Source organism: Protopterus annectens, chromosome 1.part0, assembly GCF_019279795.1.
Source record: "Protopterus annectens isolate FY-2018-M chromosome 1.part0, PAN1.0, whole genome shotgun sequence".
Classification (NCBI taxonomy): Eukaryota; Metazoa; Chordata; order Ceratodontiformes; family Protopteridae; genus Protopterus; species Protopterus annectens.
The window spans coordinates 936,006,890-936,029,472 of NC_056725.1; the positions used below are offsets into that span (position 1 = coordinate 936,006,890).

The 22,583-nt window shown below is 41.8% G+C and overlaps 1 protein-coding gene across 17 annotated transcripts in view; it reads right to left on the reverse strand.

Annotated features, from left to right (window-relative positions):
• PTPRK (protein tyrosine phosphatase receptor type K) overlaps positions 1-22,583 on the reverse strand; it is a 3,469,591-nt gene that overhangs the window by 921,161 nt on the left and 2,525,847 nt on the right. For all 17 annotated transcript variants that reach the window (XM_044064217.1, XM_044064183.1, XM_044064208.1 and 14 more), the window contains exon 12: positions 580-853. In XM_044064217.1, the coding sequence (XP_043920152.1) occupies positions 580-853 (274 nt within the window). The remainder of the gene's footprint in view (positions 1-579; positions 854-22,583) is intronic.

A 22,583-nucleotide genomic window follows, 5' to 3' on the forward strand; every position in this document is an offset into this window, starting at 1 on the left:
CCGTTCAGCACTGCTAACTCAATTTAGTTTGCTTATAGCAATGCCAAACTAAGAGACTTACTTTACATTAGCAGACCAGAAACCTTGTCTTGCTATTGCAGTGTCCTCTCCCCACCTGAAGTCATGGGTTCCAGACAGCCACCCAAATCACTCCTGTTATAACCCACCTCTGTGCAGTAAAACTTATAATAATATTCTGAAATTCACATGGTATACTTAGGGGAAAACAGTGCAAGTTGCATTGATTCTAAGAACTAGCAAACATTTTCAGTATTTATACAGGCCTGATGACACACACACACACACACACACACACACACACACACACACACACACACACAAATCTCTGCTTGCCAACAGAATCATGAGGTTTCCCACCTAGGGCTATGTCTGGGAAGGAAAGAAGGGCAATATTTCAGCCATGTGTATGACAGAAGTGATATTTAAAACCTTGTCATTTCTTCCAGCCTTATATAACTAGCATAGTCTCCTAAATCACACAAACGAGTCCACACAAGAACTTTGTCGATGTTTGAAATGCACCATTCCATCTGCATCACTGTGCAGCTTAACACTTACCTTCTCGACACTGCTTACAGCTTGAAAGTAGATGTTGTAGCCTTTCCTGGGAACAAGGGGAGGATTCCAAAAGCCCTGGTAAGTTCGGTTGTCCCCTACTGTGAAGGCAGCTGCTTCAGGAAGGTTACTGGGAGGAAGCTGTGCAGCAAAGTAATACGGAGATCCTCCAGCTGAAGCAGTCTGATATGTGATTGGGACCTGATAGCACTCCATTGCACTGGCCTCCCTCTTTGTCCTGTGAGGATGAAGTTCTTCAACTACAATCTGGTAAGCACTACAAGCAAAGGAAACAAACTTATTAGAAAACTGAGCACTAAGTTCAATGTATGTTAGAAAGCAAGCACACAATGGAATTTAATAGTTCTGTTTCACATAATATATGCATAGTTTTCTCTTGGTGCACACTGATAAGGCATGTGATAAATACTTAATAGCTACAGAATGCAGACATTTTGTTGATATTTTATCACTACTCTATGCAATCAATCACTGAACATCAGCCCTGTTAACATTTAGAGAGGAAACTTCAAGCACTCCATAAACAAAAACACTGCATCACCAAAAAAAGGAAAAAAAACACCAAACCTACAAAAATCAAAGCAGCCCTAGTATTAAAAATTACAATTAGAATATAACAAAAATGAAAACAGCCACAAACAGCTGATCAGAAAATGGAATGAACATCAAAATGGGTCTGATTTCTAATACCTAAACTAAGATTAAAAGGACTAAATATCAAAAGTACAGTTTTGTACCTACCATAAATGTAGATGTTCGAAGATCCACATTGCTGCAGTCCTTACATATGGGTAGTCCGCTGTCCTCGGTCGGCCCGAATACCAAAGTATAAGGCTGACGTCGGTCAAGGCGCTTAAAACTGACATCAGGACGTCAGGGTACAAAAGCGCATGACCGACGTCATTTCCTCAGTCTTTTCTTGCCCCAGATGTCAGAAGGCCCTAACAAGACAGGCCAAAGCCAAAAACCAGCAAAACCCAACCAACCACCCGTGCACTAACCATATTTACAATATGTACAACACAAACCACACCACCACCTTCAACAACAGAGGGAAGGAGGGAGGGTAATTGACTGCAGCAATGTGGATCTTGAACATCTACATTTATGGTAGGTACAAAACTGTACTATGTTCTTCATCTCACATTGCTGCAGTCCTTACATATGGGTAGAATCCCAAAGCAGAGGTAAGGGAGGATGGCAAAACTATAAAGCATTAGGAGCTGCCAACATGCCTTGTAAAATTGCAGTTGCAAATCCAGCCCTAGATTTAGAGTAAAGTGGAAGGTGGTAATGCTTAGAGAAAGTATGCACTGAACTCCAAGTAGCTGCTTCCAAAATATCTTTAGTAGCCACCCCTTAAAAAGCTGTAGAAGTGGCAGTAGCCCTAGTGGAATGAGGCCTAATCCCAGCTGGAATCTCCTTACCATGATGGGAATAACAGAAAGCAATACAAAAACCAATCCACTTAGAAATAGTTTGTTTTGAAACAGGTTTGCCCTGAGAACCCAAAGCAAAAGAAACAACTGCTGAGACTGCCTGAACCCTTTAGTTCTGCTCAAATAATATCGCAACTGTCTGTATATATCCAAAGTGTGCAAAATCTTTTCCCCTTTATTTTGGGGGTTTGCATAAAAAGTAGGCAAATGAATAGTTTGGTTTAAAGCCACACTAGAAACCACTTTAGGCATAAAAGAAGGGTTAGTACGCAAAGACACCCTATCCTTGTGGAAAATTAAGAAAGGCTCAACTGCCATAAGGGCCTGTAATTCAAAAAAAAGCAGTCTTCCAAGATAAATATTTCAACTCTGCCGATGCTGCAGGCTCAAAAGGTTGTAGAGTGAGTTTCTCCAACACAAAATTGAGATCCCAAGCAGGAGTAGGAGCTCTACGTGGGGGTCTTATATTCTTTGCCCCTCTAAGGAATTGCTTAAACAAAGGCTGAGAAAATAATGGTGGGTCACAGTCATAGTGAGCAGAGATTGCTGCAGCATGAACCTTTATAGAGGAGAAGGACAAACCTTTGTCCAATAACTCAGTAAGGTATTGAAGCCACACACTTAAATTAGGTTTAGAAACATCAAAGTCCTTTGCTGTACTCCAAAATAAAAATCTCCTCCATTTATCTGCGTAAACTTTCCTTGTGCTAGGCCTTCTGGCCTCCAAAATAACATTCAAAACTTGTTGTGGAAGCTGAGACCCTCCAGGGTTTAAACCAGAATATGCCAGGCTGTCAGATGTAGAGAATGAAGTTTGACATTGAGTAAATGACCGTTCTCCTGAGACAGCAGGTGAGGAATCGAAGGCAAAGGCCATGGAGGCTCCTGTACCAGACTTCTCAGTAATGGGTACCAGTGCTGTCGAGGCCAATCTGGAGCTATTAAAATCATGTTTGGCTTGTCCTGTCTGACCTTCAGCAGTACCTTTGGGAGGAGAGGCAGAGGTGGAAAGGCATACACGTGAAGATTGCTCCAATTGAATGAGAGAGCATCCACTTTCCAAGCTGAGGGATGAAACCTTTTTGTGCAAAACTTTGGCAGCTGGTAATTTAGTGGAGAAGCGAACAGATCTATGTCTGGAGTTCCCCATAACACTGTCAACCTCTGGAATACATGAGGATCCAATTTCCACCCGTGGGGATCCATAATTTGTCTGCTTAACACATCTGCTAAGGAGTTCTGTGCTCCTGGCAGAAACCTTGCCTGAAGATTTAGCTGTAAACTGAGAGCAGTCTCCCACAAAATCATTGCTTGTCTGCATAGAGGATAAGAATGTTCCCCCTTGCTTGTTGATGTACCACATGACAGTTGTGTTGTCTGTTTGAATCAACACCTGCCCTGGAAGAAGTAAATCCTTGAAAGCCATCAATGCAAATTGGACTGCTAACATCTCCTTCAAGTTGATATGTAGATGTTGAAGTCTGGCAGGCCACGTGTCTTGTATCCATTTTCCATTTAGATGAGCTCCCAAGCTTTGTCTGAGGCATCTGTCGTTAAAATCTGACTCGCCTCTGGCCGGGTCACAGAGAGTCCCTTGTTTAGGTGACATTCCTGAGCCCACCACAAAAATTCCTTTTGAATGCAAGGTATTATTTGAATGACAGTGTCCAAATCTTGGCAGTGCTGTGTCCAAACATTCTTGAGATACCATTGTAGCTTCCTCATATGCAGTTTGGCATTGGGAAGTACCAGAATACAAGATGCCATGAACCCCAAGGCTTGAAGGACTGTCCTTGCAGTCAGCCTGGACTGATGAGACAACTGGTGGAAGTAAAGAGAAAGATTCTTTTGTTTGTCCGGGGTCAAAAAGGCCATCTGGGATGCTGTATTCAGTCTCACACCCAGAAAGCACATGTCCTGAGAGGGTACTAGACTGGACTTTATTTTGTTCACAGAATACCCCAGGCATCTTAACACTGCCATCACATACTGTAAATGATGAAGAAGTTCGTCCTTTCTTGGGCCAGTATCAGGCAATCATCCAAATAAGGATAGATCTGTATTCCTCTTAGCCTGAAGAAAGCTACCACTGGAGCCAGAACCTTCGTGAACACTCTGGGCAGTAGATAAGCCAAAGGGCAATGCAGAGAACTGATAATGTGAAGTCCCAGCCCGAAAACGCAGATACTTCCTGCAACTGGGCCTGATAGGAACATGAAGGTAAGCCTCTTTGAGATCCAGAGTCACCATCCAGTGATCTTTGCCCAGCAGAGGTAAAAGCTGTTGTAACGTTAACATTTTGAACTTGGGAATGTCCAGATATGTGTTGAGGATGGATAAATCCAAAATTGGTCTCCACGTGTTTCCTTTCTTTGGTACTAGAAACAGGCGAGAATAAAATCCTAGGCCCACTTCTGGCAGAGGAACCGTTTGTATGGCCCCTATTTGAAGTAGTAGAGAAATTTGTTTGCGAGCCTCTAGTCTTTGCTGAGGAGGAATGTCCGGCATGCCTTTGAAAGGAGGCAAGGTATGGAAATAAAACTTGTAACCGTGGTTTATGATATCCAATACCCATTTGTCTTGGGTAATCAACATCCAATTTTCCTTGAAGAGTGCTAACCTTCCTCCCAAAGGTGCTGCCAGGCAAGAAGGATCTGGCAGCTGAAAAAGTAGGTCATTGGGCCTGTTTACGAAAGGACTGGCCCCTGCCCTCACCCGAAGATTGTGCAGGTGAACTCCCTGTTCTAGGCCTGAAAGAACTCTGAGCTCTGCCCCTACCACGTCTAGATCTACCCCTAGACTGAGAATCATAAGAAGGATACGTCCACCCCTTAGCAGGCCAATTCCTACTAAACTTCGGAGGCTGAACTTGCAAAAAATCTTTAACAGCCTGCATAGACTTAGCCTTGTCTTCCATTTTCACAGGTGAACCAAACAACACATCAGACTGCAAAGGAGCATCCAAAATCCTTGTCTTAACATGGTCAGATAAATTCTGATCCTTTAACCAGGCGTGCCTGCCAAGAACTGAGCCAGTGGCAGCCACCCTAGACGAGGCCTGCACAGCATCAAAACCACACTGTAATGAATGCTTACCCACTTGTTCAGAGACATGCACCAAATCTTGCAACTCTTTACACTCAATGCCTTCCGCCAGAGCATCCACCTTAGACTTCAATTGAGAAAGAAGAAAGTTTTGATATTTCAACATATGAAACTGGCAATTCAAAGCCCTCATAGCTAAGGTAGAAGATGTATAGACCTTCTTTCCCCATCTATCCAAAGCTCTGGCTTCTTTATCTAGAGGAACCGGATCTTTTACAACAGAGGCCTTGACACCCTTAGGTCCCTGGCTAATAGTTTCTGGGTCCGCCCTAGGACTCTTATAAAGATATTTATGAGCCTCAGGCACCCTGTAATACCTATCCGGTTTAACAGGAGCAGGAGGCAGAGAATCAGGATTAAGTGAAGCCTCTGCAAACACATCTTCCACAACATCCAGAACAGGGGGTATAGCCAAGGGCCTATGTTGGGGTAACAGCAAAAACTCCCGAAGCCTTTTCCTAGAATCAGAGAAGTCCTGACCTTCCCACTTAAAATGTTCCCTCATAGAATGAAGTGTCTCTGAAAAAGAAAAATCCTCTGGAGGAAAAGCAGAAGGAGTGGAATCATCTGCATCAGAATCAGAATAAGGAGAATACTCCTGCAAGTCTTCAACTGAAGACTCTGAAATATCCGAAGCCTGCTCAAAACTTCCCAACTCTGGCTCCACCCTAGGCCTCTTATCAGGAGGGGGCATAGAACCTCTAATCAGAGTAATTAAATCTTCTGCCATTTTAAGCATGTGCTTCTTAGGCACAGACCCCGCTGAACTAGGAGTGACACCAACAGAAGCTGAAACTGGCCTGCCTCTGGGAGAAGCCTTGGAAACAGAAGGAAAAGGCCTAACCACCCTAGGAAGGGAGGGGAGAACAGTAACTTGGGAAGCCCCTTCAGCCTGACCTGCCTCCTGAGAGACCACCTCCTGCAAAATCAAAGTCTCCCCCTGAGACTCCAGAAAAGTCTCCGTCGGAACCACCGGTTCCACTGAAGCCTCTAAAGAACCGGCGTCCAGAACGGACGACTCATCTTGCCTGGGTTTAACTGTTTTGTCTTTGCGCTTCTTCGCAGAAGCTGGCGCCGGAGAATCAGACGGCATATTATAATTGCACCGCTTCCCAAAGACCAGTCTAGCACAATCCAACCTTCGCTTAATAGTGCGTTTATTGAACCTAGCACAAAAGCGACACCCAACAACGTCGTGCTCAGGCCCCAAACAAGGAATACACAAAGAATGATAATCCCTATGCGGTATCTGTTTCCCACAAGAAATACAGTTATTCACTTTTTCTGACATCCGGTAAAACACTGAAGCAAGAAAAAACCAAAATAATCCCCAACGGGGTACTTAGCCAACTTGGATTCGGTCTGAAACTCCGAATTCGAAAAATTTCAGAACGCCGAACGGCACTTGCAACGCTGCTTCTGCATTGGACCACGCGGCAAAAAAGACTGAGGAAATGACGTCGGTCATGCGCTTTTGTACCCTGACGTCCTGATGTCAGTTTTAAGCGCCTTGACCGACGTCAGCCTTATACTTTGGTATTTGGGCCGACCGAGGACAGCGGACTACCCATATGTAAGGACTGCAGCAATGTGAGATGAAGAACATCTGCAAAAGTAACACACCTTAACATAAACCGTTTATGCTATTAAAACAATAAAATATACATGATAATATAAAAAAAAAACTAAATTTACTTCAGGATTACAGTATTAAAAAACCTAGAAGATAACTAATTCATAGAAAAATGTGCAAACACAGTAAATTCCTACTCAAGAGAGAAGTTATACACACATGGGCACACTCTAATGAAACACATGGGAAAAGAAAATCCAAACTAAAAATTAAATACACAAAAGGATGAGCCTATGAATCTATGAACAGATGGAGGGGTGGGTGAGCAGCAGTATTGAGATTAACAGTACTGTCTTACAACACTTGGTTCAAACTGTTTGGCTGTTAGCTGTGTGCTTTCTGCTCAAAATCTACGTTGCCCTTGTGAAGATTTTACTGGGAGCTCCAATCTCAACGCTCATCTCAGTGATGTGCTGTATGTGAAATGATGTTTAGTCCAAAATGCATAAATACATGTGCATATCATAACTGGCTATGTTCCCATCCAGGGTTAGCTTCCCTACTTTGCAAGAAAAAGGGTAATCAGAGCAGTCGAATAAATTAAGTCTGGTTTCTGAGATGCAATAAATATTTTGTTCTGTAGGTCTGCATGTTTAAAGACTATAACTTGAAATTCACTCACTAAAGACAACAGCACGACATACTTCACAAATCATACTTCACATACATTTACATACAGATATTTAAGAGGTTTGTGTGTGGACTGCAGCATCTCTTGGTGACTGTCCCAGAGGAGGGATCAGGGCAAAGAACTCGCTGCAGTTGGTGATGGAAGGAGACTCAGAGATCACAGAAAGGTTGACCCCATTTCTGGAAGATCATGCCTGCCACTGAAGGATTCAGAGACCATTCATGAGGCATCAGAATGGTCCTGCTGAGTCTGTCCACAAGAATGTTTGACCTCCCTGAAATGGGCGTTGCCACTAGAAAGGAGCTGGAGGAGATCGCCCACTGACAACTTCATGGCCTGTCGACACAAGGGATAAGACTTGGTTCCTCCCAGCTTGCTGATGTACTAAACAACTGCCATGCTGTCTGTCTGAATTGCAATGTTCCCTAAAGGAAGAGAGGTGTGAAGAGCTTGCAACGTTAGGAGCACCACTCTCATCTCTAGGACATTTATGTGCAAACTGGTCGCTAAAGGGGACCAGATGCCTTGGACCATCTGACCCAAAAAAATGCTCCGTCACCCGAGCTGGGTGAAGTGTCTGTGATCACCCTGGCCTTTGGGGGAGGAAAGGTAAAGGGGCAACCCTGTTCTAGCACCTGCAAGTGTAGCCAGCAAAGAAGAGTCTCCTTGCACATTCTTGATAGCCTGATCAGATGGCTTAGAGGATAATACAGAAGGGACCACTGAACTGCTAGAGTCCACTGAAGAATTCTCATGTGAAGACTAGCCAACGGAAATAAGGTTATGGTGGCAGCCATGGAGCCGAATGCCCTTGGAACAAGATACGCTTGAGGTGTAGGGATGTCTAGAATCTATTTGACATGAAGTCTGATGGTGGATATCCTGTTTGGAGGAAGAAGAGCTGAACAATGTGTTGTATCCAGATGGGCTCCGATGAAGTCTAGCACCTGTACCTGGTGTAGAGGAGATATTCTCAGGTGGATGGAGATGCCCAAGATTGAGGATAGTCGCAGTAGGTGATCCTTGGCTTGGAGAAGCTGATGCCTGGTGGGAGCAGTGAGGAACCAATCATCCACATAGGGAAACATGTGGAAACCTAGCGGTCTCAGGTGAGCTGCAACTACTGCCATGCATTTAGTGAATTCCCAGGGGGTTGTGGTGAGACCAAAGGGGAGTACTCTGAATTGGTAATGATGGTCTTCCAGCTAGAAGCAGAGAAACCTTCTGGAGTGCCTGTTCATTTTGATGTGATAGTACATGTCCTGAAGGTCTACCGAGCACATCCAGTCATCCTTCTGCAGGAAAGGAAGAATGGACTGAAATAGGTCTATCCTGAACTTCGGAATGCCAACAGACTTGTTCAGGTTTGTCAGATCCAGAACAGGTCCGAGATTCATTTTTTTGAGCACTAAAGAGAAATCTGGAATAGATGCCTGACCCGAACTGGTCTTGGGGGATGACTCTTTTTGTGAGCAACTATGAAATTTCTAATGATGTAGCCTCCCTTTGACTGGGTGGAATGTTGGGGAGTGATGTAGCTGGGGAGGGGTGTTGATAAAAGGGAATGACTTAGCCTCTGGATATTATATTCAAGACCCAACAACCTTTCGTGATGGCTTCCAAAACCACTGGGTGTTCAGAAAGATGTCCCCTGACTGCCTCCAGAGTAGAGCAGTCGGGCAATCCTTCAGGATCACTGACTGGGCCTGTCCAAGAAGGTATCTCAAGATGCTTGGTTCATCAGACCCCCACTGGCGCAAGGGGTGCATCTGGCTTTAGCCCCATTTCCACCTCTGCCTCTGGAGAAAAATTCTCCTGGAGATTCCTTGTACAGACCTTGAGATCTTCAGAATGACAACTTCTTGCCACCCCACTGGTTCCTGGAAAAGGACTGCTGAGGGGGTGGCAAAATGGATCCCAACAGTGGACAAGGTCTTCCTGTCTTTCTCACTCTACGAAAGTGTCTCTCTAACAGTAGGACCAAACAAAGATGATCCATCAATGGGAGCATAAGTAAAAGATGCCTTAAAAGGGTTCCATGAAATTACACAGCCACATCCAGGCATGCTGCCTTATGGCAATGCCTGAAACAGCTGCCAGTGAGGTACCATCTGCCACATGAAAGATCAACCTCGTGAAAGTATTTGCTATGGAAAGGAGGGGGGGGGGGGCATTCTAGAGGAAAAAGTTTTCTGTTCCTCTGCAGACATGGTCTCTGGGGCAAAACCAGAGAGCTCCTCAACTAGGTCTCTCTGAAATCTGGTCACATGTGCCAAACAGTTCAGCACCCACAAAACAAATGTAGCTGAAGTGTACACCCGATTCCCAAATCTGTCCACTGCCTGACACTCCCATTTGGACAGTGAACAGAGGAGCTTTCCTGAGCCAGCTCCTTTTTGGTGGCTGCTGCAACCACCACGGCATCGACAGGGATGCCGTTGGTCCAATGAGGCCTATTGGAAGGTGTGCTAAGGATCTTGTCCGGGCATTTGGGGATGGGTTCCACTTTGTCCAGCTCCTTCCATGCCCTGCTGGAGATGATATCAATAAGAGGATCTGCAGTGGGGGGACACCCAAGATGTAGCTAGGCTTGACCCAAAGGCTTCCAGGAACACGGACTCATCTGGGTTAGGGTTTTGGATGGACCATTCACCTTTCTGGTGCAGGATTTCCATGATGTCTCCAAACAAGACATCCTCAGGTGGGGACCCTTCTCCTTCCTCCAAATTGTTGTCCTCGGTGAAGGAATCTGGAGAGGAATCCACATGCCTCCTTTTGCATATATGCTTATGAGGGACATCCTCAACAGGATGTTCCATGGAAGTATCAGACAACTTGAGGTGTTCCAACTGGGAAGAAACCTGGAATTTCTTTTGGGCAGGGTGTCCAGGAGGAGACAGAAGGGATGCATCTTGCACAAATTCTCCTGAGGAGGGACCAGGCTCTGAGGGAGGAAGAGTCGAGTCAATCCCAGAGGTAGAAAGAACCCTTTCCACCACCTCAAATGTCAATGGCAAATGGGAATCGGAAGGAACCCCCACCAGGGCCAAAGCTGTCGGTGGAGAAACTCTACAAGCCCCCATCACTCCTGGATCTGAGACGGGAGTCAGAGTTGAACTATCAAGTGCCAAAGCTCAGAGGGGAAGGGGAAGGGAGAGCTCCGAAAATTTTGCAGCTCACATCAACCCCTCAGATCTGAGGACCATGCTACGGCTCCGAGAGTCATCTAGATCTGAAAGTGTCTGGGCCAAGCTACTCAGGGTAACCATCAGAGGTGAGGTAACTTGCACCTGTTGGCTTTCAAGATACTCATCCGACAACTCAGAAGCCAGGGGTTGCATCGGAGAAGGACAGAGATGGACAAAATCAGGCTGACAACTACTGGATCCAACAGGGGATGGTGTGGGCAAGACCCCCAGTTGAATTTGTGCCTTGAGGAACTTCATCAGCATTTTGTCCACCTCAGCTTCAGAACAGCTCGGGAGGACCTGGCGGACAAAGTCACTGAAGGAGACCAGAGAATGGTCTTGGAGAATGAAAGAGAGAAGATTTGGGCCTGGAGGTAATCTGTTCCAGAGAAAACCTAGGGGATCACGACTAGACCATTTCTTCGTTTACATTTGGATCTGATGGCTTACAATCCACAGCTTTGGAGGATTTACGAGTGAGCTCCCAGGGCAAATTTTTCTTGGGGAATTCTTTTTCTTCTTGTGCCTCTTGGTGGGGGGTTGATCCCCTGAAGTAGATGGAGAACCAGAAGAAGAGGAGGGCAGAAGACCCCTCAGTATCACCTCATTTCTTTGATCAATCAAAGTGCTGTGATTGAATCAAATGCATAAAGAGAATGAGGGGTATAGGTGAGAGGCACCCAAGCAAACTGCACACTCAATGTGGGCTTCAGAGAGAAGAATTTTATGTCCACACATAGCGCACTTTTTAAAACCGGCTGGTTTGTCAGACATGGTAACTGCCAGACCAACAACCCACAGAAAACAACCTTTAAGCAAAGAAAGGATTTAACTACAGAGAGAATTCTAAGTAGTTAGAAGTTATATATATATACATACATACATACACACACACACACACACACACACACACACACACACACACACACACACACACACACACACACAAGACAAGTAAGAACAGACCCACAAGTTTATAAAAGGATAAAAGGTAGAGGGAATAACTTCCAGAAAACAGGAAAGATTTAAGGAACAAAACTTTGAATTTTACTCACAAAAAAAAAAAAAATGAACAGGAGCTCAAATAATTGCTATCCTGTGCTGTTCGAAAACGCAGCAAACGAGATTCGAGAGATGAAAGAGGAGCAAGGCATTGTGGGTAGGAGAGGAGGAGCTCAGATTTTTCAGATCCTAAAGCTGTAGCATTCACCCGAGTCAGATCTGATATTGGAACCGAACTCATAGGTTGAAGACCAAATGAAAGCAACAACTTCATATCCACACATTAGAGAAAAGTACGCAGATGGAACTGAATGCTGGACTGTCCTGCACTGCAAGACATTTCAGACAGTACCGTAGTGTTCTTCTATTTTTTTTTTTTGCCATTGGTATATCTGCCTTATCACAGTTAAGTTCACGAAGTGAACGTTGAAGTTCTGACATTTCACTCCTTTAAATGAATGACTGGATGAGTGGCAAAAACAAAATCAAGATTTCAGTAATCAATTGCTATTTATTTTTATTTTTTATTTATTGGCATTTGTTTACCAAGTTAGGCCCAAAAAGACCCTTTTATCAGTGGAGGCCCAAGGAGAAAAGCTCCAGTAAAACAAAAAAAAATAAAATAATTTACAGTTAATGATTTCACTTGAGAGTTGTGAAACAATACAGTCATGAATGAGCAGTCACTGAATCTCCAAATGACTCAGACATCCTGCAGGAAGGTTTGACTCATACAAATAACTGGCATCAAAATCATGGCATGAAACTAGATGCCAAATAGTGCCCTTTGGGAAGTTATCTACCCCAGGGAACTACTACATTGACAATGTGCCATTAAAAGTTGACCCAGCTGCTCGGGATTTGAGAACTTATATGGACAGTGACCTCTAACTTTTGACCAACATGTGTCTACTGTTGTCAGAAAGTCCTTCTGCACTGTGCAGCTAATAAACAAAGGGACTGCATCTAGACCTAGGGATGTCATCAACACCCCGTACACAGCCCTCATTAGGCCAGTCACTGAATATAATGCCTCCCTTTGACATGCATCTGTCCAGACAAATGCAATATCTAACACCCACAGAAATACCTTACTAAAAGCATACAAGGCTTAAACAACAAGACCTACATGGGCCGACTCAAAGCCCTGTCACTATTCTCAGTATCCTATAGACTGTTGAGAGGTGACCTGTGTCTGGCATACAACACATCCTCTCACCCATTACTGACGGATTTCCTGCACATGAACAAGTCAAATAGCATCAAATACTTGGTCTAGGGATCCAAACCTCATCTGCAACATCAACAGAATGGTTTGGAGGGAAAGGTATATTTTGCAGAGGTTGCTGCTGCTGTGAAACAGACATATCCACATAAAACAAATTTAATCCCTGTCCATTTTCAAGCACAACTTAGATCTGTGGATGGTGTTGCTCGTCTAGTCAGGATGAAGTAAAACGAACATTGTGGGTTCTGTTCAAGCAGCTTTACTATATACAAACATATATACAAACTAGTTGTCTCATGCAGAGAAGTTCACAATCTGGCTGTACTCACAAAATGGAACTGAAACTAGCACATGCCGGCTATTTATATATGCACTTTCGGGTCTTAGAAATGCTTCTTAAAGGTACAATACATATGTTATTTTACATCCTCCCTCTTTGAGAAATTACTCTGACAACACTGACGGACAAGCTACAGGTACAAAGTAATTTTTCATCATGCAATTATACAAAACTAATAAACTATGTCCATGTTGCTGTGGATCGCACACTGGGCCTGGAAATGCGACTAAATCTTGTGACATATAAATTGGAATTGTATTTGGCAACTGGGATTGCTTCTGTCGAATGTTCAACCGTAGGGATGTTATGAACATGATCAGAAACGGTAGTTGGGATCAAGACACGTTCTGGAACAGAAATACTCTCTGAATCACTCTGAGATTTTTAGTCTATATCATAGAAATATTGCTGTGGTAACTGTTCTGATACAGGAAATAGATGTCTGAGAGTTCTCCTGTACTCCGCATCCTCGGATTTCACAAGATAGGATCTCAGTTCTTCACATATATTTGTTACTAGACCAATCCGGTCAAAACCTTTTGCCGTTTGTATCTTCACTCTCTCTCCTTCTTTCAATGAATGAAGAAATCTGCTCTATTTGTCATAGCTGGACTTTTGCAAAGAACGCTTTCTAAATAATTGGGCATTGTTGATTTTACTCCACAAAAACAAAACTGGAAGCGGAGACAATGAAGGCTGGAACAAACCTTCCAAGTTTATTTAGAACTCAATATAAGTTACGCACAAGCACAAAATAAAATGAACGCCTTCACAATCCAAGCGTTTTCGTCCTAAATGGACTTCATCAGATAAATCAATTAATCTCAATTAATCTTTTATGCAAGTTTAAAATCAAAAAAACAATCATTTCCTTAGCATTATTACAAACCTACAAATCAACCTTCAAGCTAATTAATTATTTAGTATGCTCTCCATTTTAAATTCATTAAGATGTCATAAAAAATGTATATATTTTTATATGAATTAAATAAATACAAGTTATATAAAAATTGAATAAAATAAAAATTTGTGCTTGTGCGTAACTTATATTGAGTTCTAAATAAACTTGGAAGGTTTGTTCCAGCCTTCATTGTCTCCGCTTCCAGTTTTGTTTTTGTGGAGTTTGGTTAGAAGGACATCGCTTTTTCTTTGTTGATTTTAGCTTTACGCCTCAATAAACTGGAACTGATAGGCAGTGTTGTTCTGGTTTGCCTAGATACAAGTCTCTGAGCAGGTGAGCCAAGTATATTGTCACGGGGTATGTTTCTGAGATTGAGTAAATTCAAAAAGACATCGGTATTGTCACGCTTTGACTTCTCAAGTAATTGCTTTGCACTCTGTACTGCACACATTCAGCTAGACCACTTGACTGCAGATATTCTGGACTATTAGTAACATGTACAAAGTCTCATTCTCTTGTAAATTTCTGCAACTGACTGGTAAATTGGGTACCATTGTCAGAGATAAGCTTTTGTGGACTGCCGTGGACTGCCATGGACTGAGAAATGAAGTTTCAGCTTGGTGATAACAGTAGTGGACATTAGGTTATGTAGTAAAGCAATCTCAAACCAGCTTGAATAAGAGTCTATCACTACTAAGTAATGTTGATTGTTTCACTTGAATATGTCAGTGGCCACTGTTGATCAAGGTAATTCAGGAACTTAACTTAGCTGAAGTGGTTCTTTTTGCAAATGTGGTTTAGTACTACTGCATACTGAAGAAGAAGAAAGTACTTTACCAATGTCTTTTGCTAGAGAAGTCCAAATACTAGTCCCCTCACCCTTCTTTTGGTAGCTTTGGATCCTGGGTGACCATGACGCAAAAACTAGATGTATTCTTGTTGTAAGGAAGCAGGTACAACAATTTTAGGACCTTCGAAAATAATGCCATCTTCCATCAACATCTCATCTCTGTAAGGAAAGTAGGGTTGCACTTCAGGTGGTACACTAGATTGCTTTGACAACCATCCAACATTAATGTAGTGGTTGAGCTTTTGCAAAATTGGATCAGTCTTTGTATGATCTCTTAACTTTTCAAGTCTTGTGGTAGAGAAATTACACACTTCCATGACATTGAAGTCAAACTTTTCTGTGTCAAACTGTTCCGTTGTATTTCTGGGTAATCTGGATAAGGTATCAGCCAGATAAAGAAGTCTGCCTTTTATATAGATCATTTTGCAGTTGTACTTTTGCAATTTAAGCATCATTCTTTGCAATCTTGCTGGAGCTGAATGTATAGGCTTCTTTAAAATAGTAACCAGAGGTTGATGATCAATTTCAATCTGAATATCTCGACCATAGATATAATCAAGAAACTTGGAACATGCAAATACAATTGTCAAAAGTTCTTTCCCAATATCAGCATATTGCATTTCAGTTTGGGTAAGTGTTCTAGATGCAGAGGCAATACTGGTCTAACCTTCCTGAAGAAAAACTGTGCCAAGACCAAATTTTGAAGCATCGCAAGGAAGAATTACTGGTTTGTTGACATCATAGTATCTTAATATAGGTGGAGTAGCAATTTTTCTGTTTAAGGTCCTCAAATGCTTTCTGGTGATGTTCTAACCATGACCACGTAGCATTCTTATGTGTTAGCTCTTTCAAAGGCTCTGTCAACTCACTGAAGTCTGGTATAAACTTGCCTAAATAATTGACCACACCAAGAAACTTTGTAGAGCTTGTACATTATCTGGTGCTGACATCTCAAGAATGGCTGCTTGCCTGGACAAGTCTGGTCTCAAGCCAATGCTAATAAAATAAATGACCTACATATGTAACTTCTAGTAGTCTGAATTTGCACTTTAGAGGGTTAAGCTTTAAGTTCACTTCACGTTCTCTATCTAGAACTTTAATATTTCTGTCATGCTCTGCTTCATCATTGCCTCCAACTAACAAATCTACTATTATGGCACATTGCTCCATTGTACTCTGAAAGACTTCACTTGCAGAATTTATTCCAAACGGCATCCGAAGAAATCTGTATCTTCCAAATGGAGTACTGAATGTAGTCAGTAATGAAGATCTGCTATCAAGCATAATGTGCCAAAATGAACTCTCTGCACAAGACAGAAAAAACTGTGGCATTTGGTATTAGAGCTGCGACTTCTTCAACTGAACACATGGGATGATGCATTCTCTTCAATGCTTTGTTCAAATTTCTTGGGTCAATGCATATTCTGATTTAGTCTGAGTTTTTTCGTGAGGTGCTACCATGTACAACACCCATTTGGTAGGTTCTGTAACTGTACAAATTACACCTTGCTGCACTATTTTGCCCAACTGAGCTTTGACTTTATGCTGCATAGCTATCTGAACTTTTCTTGCAGGCCTGACTACTGGACTGATCTCTGGGTCAAACCTCATAAAATACACACAACTGGAAGTTTGCCCAACCTGTCTTCAAAAAAAGCATACTCTGAAAAAATTGTGTTATTGAAGCTGGAACTGGGACGTGCTTATTTGAACTTCTTTTGTAACAGAAGGATTAATTCTCAAACTGTAACTGAGACCCAACAATGACTGCACAGGTCTTCGAACTACATAGAATAATAAGCCAATAGTTCTTGGCCACATAACCTGAAAGCACTACTGAGCCTCGGGTTTGAATTTCTTCACATCCACAAGTAACAAGTTCTGCACAACTGGTCACATTTAGTTGTTCACCAGCTCTCACCTTAGCAAACCTGTCTGCTCACATAACATTACACTTTGAACCAGTGTCTACTTTGAGCTCGGTAGACTTATCATTGATCTGGACAGTACAAAATACTTCATTCTTTGCCAATAATTCTATTGCATCAATCTTTTCATCAATCACTGATGCACCATCTACATAGAAAGCAGACTGTTGCAGTTCAAATTGATCAATTTGCCTTTTCGAATGACCCTTCTTTACAATAGTGTGAGGCTTCCTTGATTTACAGAACTTTTGAAAATGGTTCCATTTCTTACATTTATGGCATTGCTGAATAAATGCTAAGCACGTTTCTCCTTCAGACTCATGGTTGGCACCACAATTGTGACAATTATACATTCATAGGTAGGTACTAGGCTGCCGGCCCAAGGGCCTACGTAAGCCTAGCCAGCAAGGTACCATAGCTTATGCCACCCAAGAAAGTTATTTTCCTGTGCCACTGTTCAGCAGAGACACAGAGGTGATCCCCGGGGTTCCCATCCACTCATCAAGATTTTTCTTGAAGAGTGCTAATGAAGAACTTTGCTTGACATAGATGGGTAGCTTGTTCCAAAGTATAGGAGGTCTCTGGGACAGGAATCTATCCCTCCAGCGTGTCCTGTTTATTGTGGTGGCAAGGTTTAGGTCCCAAGACTGTGTAGCTTGGAGGGATTGGGATTTCTTTAGGTGTAACATGTCCAACAGCTCTGGGTTTGGCATAGCTTTATATGTTAGGCAGAGACCACCTCGGAGTATGCGATATGCTACGAAGTAAAGCTGGAGTTTTTTGAGGCGGTCAGTGTAGGGCATTTGTTTGAGGCCAGTAATCCTCTTTGTGATGCACTTCTGTGGCTTTTCCAGCTGCTGCAGATGTCTTGTGAGGTACATTCCAAAAGTGGTGTTGCACTCCATAATGGGTCTAATGAGCGACAAGTAGAGGGGAACAATGACCTCTTTTTCCTGGATGAGAACCCTTTGATGATGAGGTGTGCCACGTAGAAGCTTGATTTGGGTTTTGCTGATTTACCCTTGTATGGCACTGAGCATGCTCCTTTAACTGAACTAGTCTTAGAACTTGCTGAAAGATTGCGGCTCTTCCTTGACACACCTGCAGGGGCTACAGCTGCCATGTGCTTAGACCTGCTTCTGTCTGCACATGATGCATGCTGTCTACATTTACTCTGGAGCCTGCCAAAACCATGCTCTTATCACTTGCAAGTATATTTGTGTGTCTTTCTGTAAACTTCATGAATTTAACAAATCTCAACAGCTTTGCTCAGTGTTAAATCACTGTCATGAAGCAAAATCTTTCTCACATCAGTATTATTAAATCACACACGAGTCTGTCCTTTATTAACTCAATTTTCAAGTCACCAAACTTACACATTTAGCTTTGTTTCTCAGGTCAGTAATATAAGCTGCAAATGTTTCGCCTTGCTTTTGATCTCGTGTAAAACAAATGCCTCTCTAATGTAACACTGATCGGGGGGGTTGCACATTTCTCTAAATTTGCACTTCAAACACTCTGAGTCTTCCCTTGATTCAGCCTGTACAATAATATGATGATTTTCCCCTTCACACCCTGCTGATGCATATACAAATGAACGCTCTCTTTCTATGGCCTCTGACTCTGCTAGATTTAGCAAAATGAATGCCCTGGTGTGTGCATCTTTATCAGAATAAGCTGCTTCTATGAATATATCATACTCTTGATCAAATATTCTCCAGTTCTTTGCAATATTCTGATCAAATAAAAACGGTAATGGTTTACAAAAACCTTCTACCATATTAATACATCTCAGTGAAGACTTTTGCCAGTATGCACGAACACACACACATGTACATGTGCCTGAAAAATTATGCCAGTACTTGTAATTACGCCCAATACCACAACAAGCCTATGTATAACTGAACTTTGTGAAATACGGTTCCTGGACACTGTAATACTCTTGAAATCACCTTACTGTGCAAGTCACTTATCATTTTAAGAAACATTTCAAATAACTGCACTATGAGAATAAACTGGGAGAAAGCAGCTCAGAGTTAAGAAACATTTCTAAGTAAATGCATTTTGTGAATAAACAGTACGCAGCACACTGAAATTTCCCCAAAATGGCAGTACTTTGCTAAACAACTCTATATAATGCAAGAAACTCACTGTAATGGGGGCACTCTGCGAACAGACATACCCAGCACAAGAAACTTTTCGAAATAGCTGCATTTGACTGCACTTTACGAAACAGTGGCACTTTGTACACAACAAACTCTTTGGAATAAATGCACAGTAATAAACACACACTAAAAGCACTTCTGCACACTTTGAGATACTTCTCTAGTTACACTATTCAGAGCCCCAATCATTGCAAAGTAGTAGTTTATGCCAAAACAGTAATTCTCAAAAAAACATGCAGTCGCCTTGCTTTATTTATATTCAATAAATAAATGCCTGCTTTAACTCTCAGCATGCTCATTTCACTTTAAACATGCTCGTTTTGCAATTTTGAGGTAATTCTAAACCCTTTATCTGCTTTTCTGATGCTCGTTTTATAAATATCTTAATTTCAAACATTTGTTTAATTAATAATTTTTTATGCTTCTCATTTGTTTAATAAATGTTTTCATGCTATTCATTTGCTTAGTAATGCATTTTGTGCCCTTGAAATGATCTGTTTTATCTTTTTTATAAAATAAATTGTTTGTGCAAGTTTTCATTACCTTTAGTTTGTTTCCATCCTTTTTTGCATTTGGTTAATTTAGTTTGCCTTCACTGTTAACCTGGCACCTCGTGGCTTTGAATATCAGTCCCAGTTATGACACCATGTCGCTTGCCTAGTCAGGATGAAATAGAAAAACATTGTGGGTTCTGTTCAAGCAGCTTTATTATATACAAACATATACCCAAACTACTTCTCTCACGCATCGATGTTCACACTCTGGCTGCACACTCAAAATGGCACTGAAGCTAGCACGTCCCGGCTATTTATATATGCACATTCAGGACTTACAAATGCTTCCTAAAGGTACAACACATATGTTATTCTACAGATGGGAAACAGAAAATTATCACACGACTGCCCTTGTACCACTAATGGATATAAGTAGTTTTTAAATGCTTTATCCCATGCATGGGTCCCCTCAAATTACCTACTATATGATCCATCCCATGGTCAATAATTACGTATTACCCCTAATGAGAATACATGGAATCATCCATTTTCAACCCCTTTTCCCACTGCGCACATGGGGTCGGGGTATCACTTCAGCAGTGACAAGCATCTCGAGCAGAGGTGTTGGTTGCTCTGGTGCAGCAATTAGAGTTGTCACCTCATAGCAAGAAGTTCTCTGGTTAGATTCTCGGCTGGGGTACTTTCTGTATGCAGTCTGCATGTCCTCTCTGCGGGTCACGTGGGTTTCCTCTGAGTGCTCCGGTTTCATCCCACATTACAAAGACATGCAGTAGGTGGACTGGACACTCTAAATTGGCTGTAGGGCTGTGTGTGTGTGGTACAAATGAACTACCATGGCGGGGCTAGCCACCTGGTGGTGTAAAACCTTGGCTCAAGATGCTTGTCACTCTTGAAGTGACACCCTGACCCCATGTGCAAAATGGGAAAGGGTTGAGGAGGGATGGATGATTCCATTTATTTTCATTAGGGTTATACATAATTACTGACCATGGGATGGGTAAAGGCCAATGTATAACTAAATAGGATAAGTTATTTCAAGCACAACAAAGGAAATCAGGTTTAAAATGGTCTGTTATATCAGCTTAGTACTTCGCTCTGAACCAATGAAAGAACAGTACGGAGTGTAAAAGACAAATGATATAATGCTGTACAATACAATTTTTAAGAAATGCAATATGATGTAATTTTGAGATAACATCTTATAACACTGAAATAATGGAGCTACAATTATACAAAGTTACAAAAAAAAATTAACAGTATAAAATACGAGGAAGAAAAAATAAGAGTATTTATTACAGTATATGAACTATTAAAAAAAGCTAAGATGCAGGTTGGTAAAGCTGACAGAAGAAACAGAAGAAGTGAGAAAGGTAGGAAGACAGAAATTAATCAGGAAAGAAGTGAAAAAAAAAACATGGGGGGTTAAAAATGTAGGTCAGACACATCAGACACAGTGAGTATTATATGCAAGAGAGGAGAGAAGTAGAATGAAAGATGGTTGTGTGTATAAGGAGAGAGAGACCAGAGTGGGACTGAGGAAATGGAAAGTTGAACTGGCATTATCTATGACCTTTGACTTTACTGACAGTAGTAGTTAGAAAGTTCTGACTCTCAAGATGGGTAAAACTAAGCTAGTTTAAATAGGAGGTGAACAGAAACATGAGCATGCACTCGGTAGAAACTGCTATAGGTAAGTTTTAATGAGTTTGTGTTGATGATCTGTTTCAGAGACAGGAATGGAGTTCCATACTTTTGAAATGCAATTTGAGAAAATGAGTTACAGGATTTAGAAATGGCAAGCAGACACTGAGCACTCATGTTTGGGAGTAGTGTTGGATAATAGATTTTAGAGCAGGAGGTTTATCCGGTTGATGGATACATTTATTTACTAGTAGTTTTGTCAAGGTAAGATAATGTGGCAGCTCTAACCAGTTAAGAAGTTTTAGTGATGGACTATGTTTTCTTCACAAGTAAGGCATAGTGTCACCCATACCAATCAAAAGTTTTTTTTTTCACAATTATGAATAAGTTCTTAGAAGACTCCACAAAGAATAACAATGCTTTATCGATTGCATTAACTGTACTTTATACATGTAGAGCGAATTAATGCACCCTCTTTTTTTTGAAGTTTTGTAAATGTTACTGAATACTTTCAGAAACTTTAGGTATTTGCCTTTTCTCTATACCATTCAGAGTTTACAGTCAATTTAATACTTTCTGTCCCCCACAAAATAGGTCTCCCATATTAAACATAGCACTATCCACCCAGGATGTTTAACAAAATGCAGATCCCAATAAAATGGATTTGCTGTATGAGAACACTGATATTTGGGTGTGTGCTGTAAAAATTCAGCATGGATTCAGGATTTTACTACATGCATATTAAAAGACATGTTCTATGAATAACCTTACTTAAGAAAAACAATAACAGTGGCCAAATGACAACGCGCCATTCTGTAGGCATGCAGAAAACTGCAATGGCATTTTCTGACCCCCTTGTCTCCCCTGGTCATTCCTCCCTTTAAGAAACCACTCAATACTTAGGCATCTAACTCATCCGACAGTGAGCTGTGTGTGGATTCTGTGCATGTACATTAAATTACAGCTTTCTGACAGTTCCCAGACTTTCCTTATCTGCTTTCATCCATAACCCTGTGCTTCTGCTCTACTAATCCAGTCTGAAAAGTTGTGAAGCAATGTGGGACTCTGTAGTAATTTAAACACTTGGAGATCTCAGTATCTCAAAGAAAGAGATTTTTTCGGTTTTAAATGATTGCTCCTTCTCTGATATGTATGGACCTGATTCTGACAGATAATTTAAAGAAAGGAGAAAAGGGATTGCACCCTTGCATCAGTTTTTTTTTTTCAAGCTGCCTCTGCACAAAAGTCATTCATACACAAATACATATGCACTCAAGAGTTTTCATGCTATCACGGTCAAGCAGTTTTGTGCCTAGAGGTCTTGGATTTCAAGATATCATAGCAGAACTTGCTCAACCTTCTCATCTGCCTGAAATGTAACCTCACAACCTAGTTCTGGCATGCAGACAGACAAGGAAGA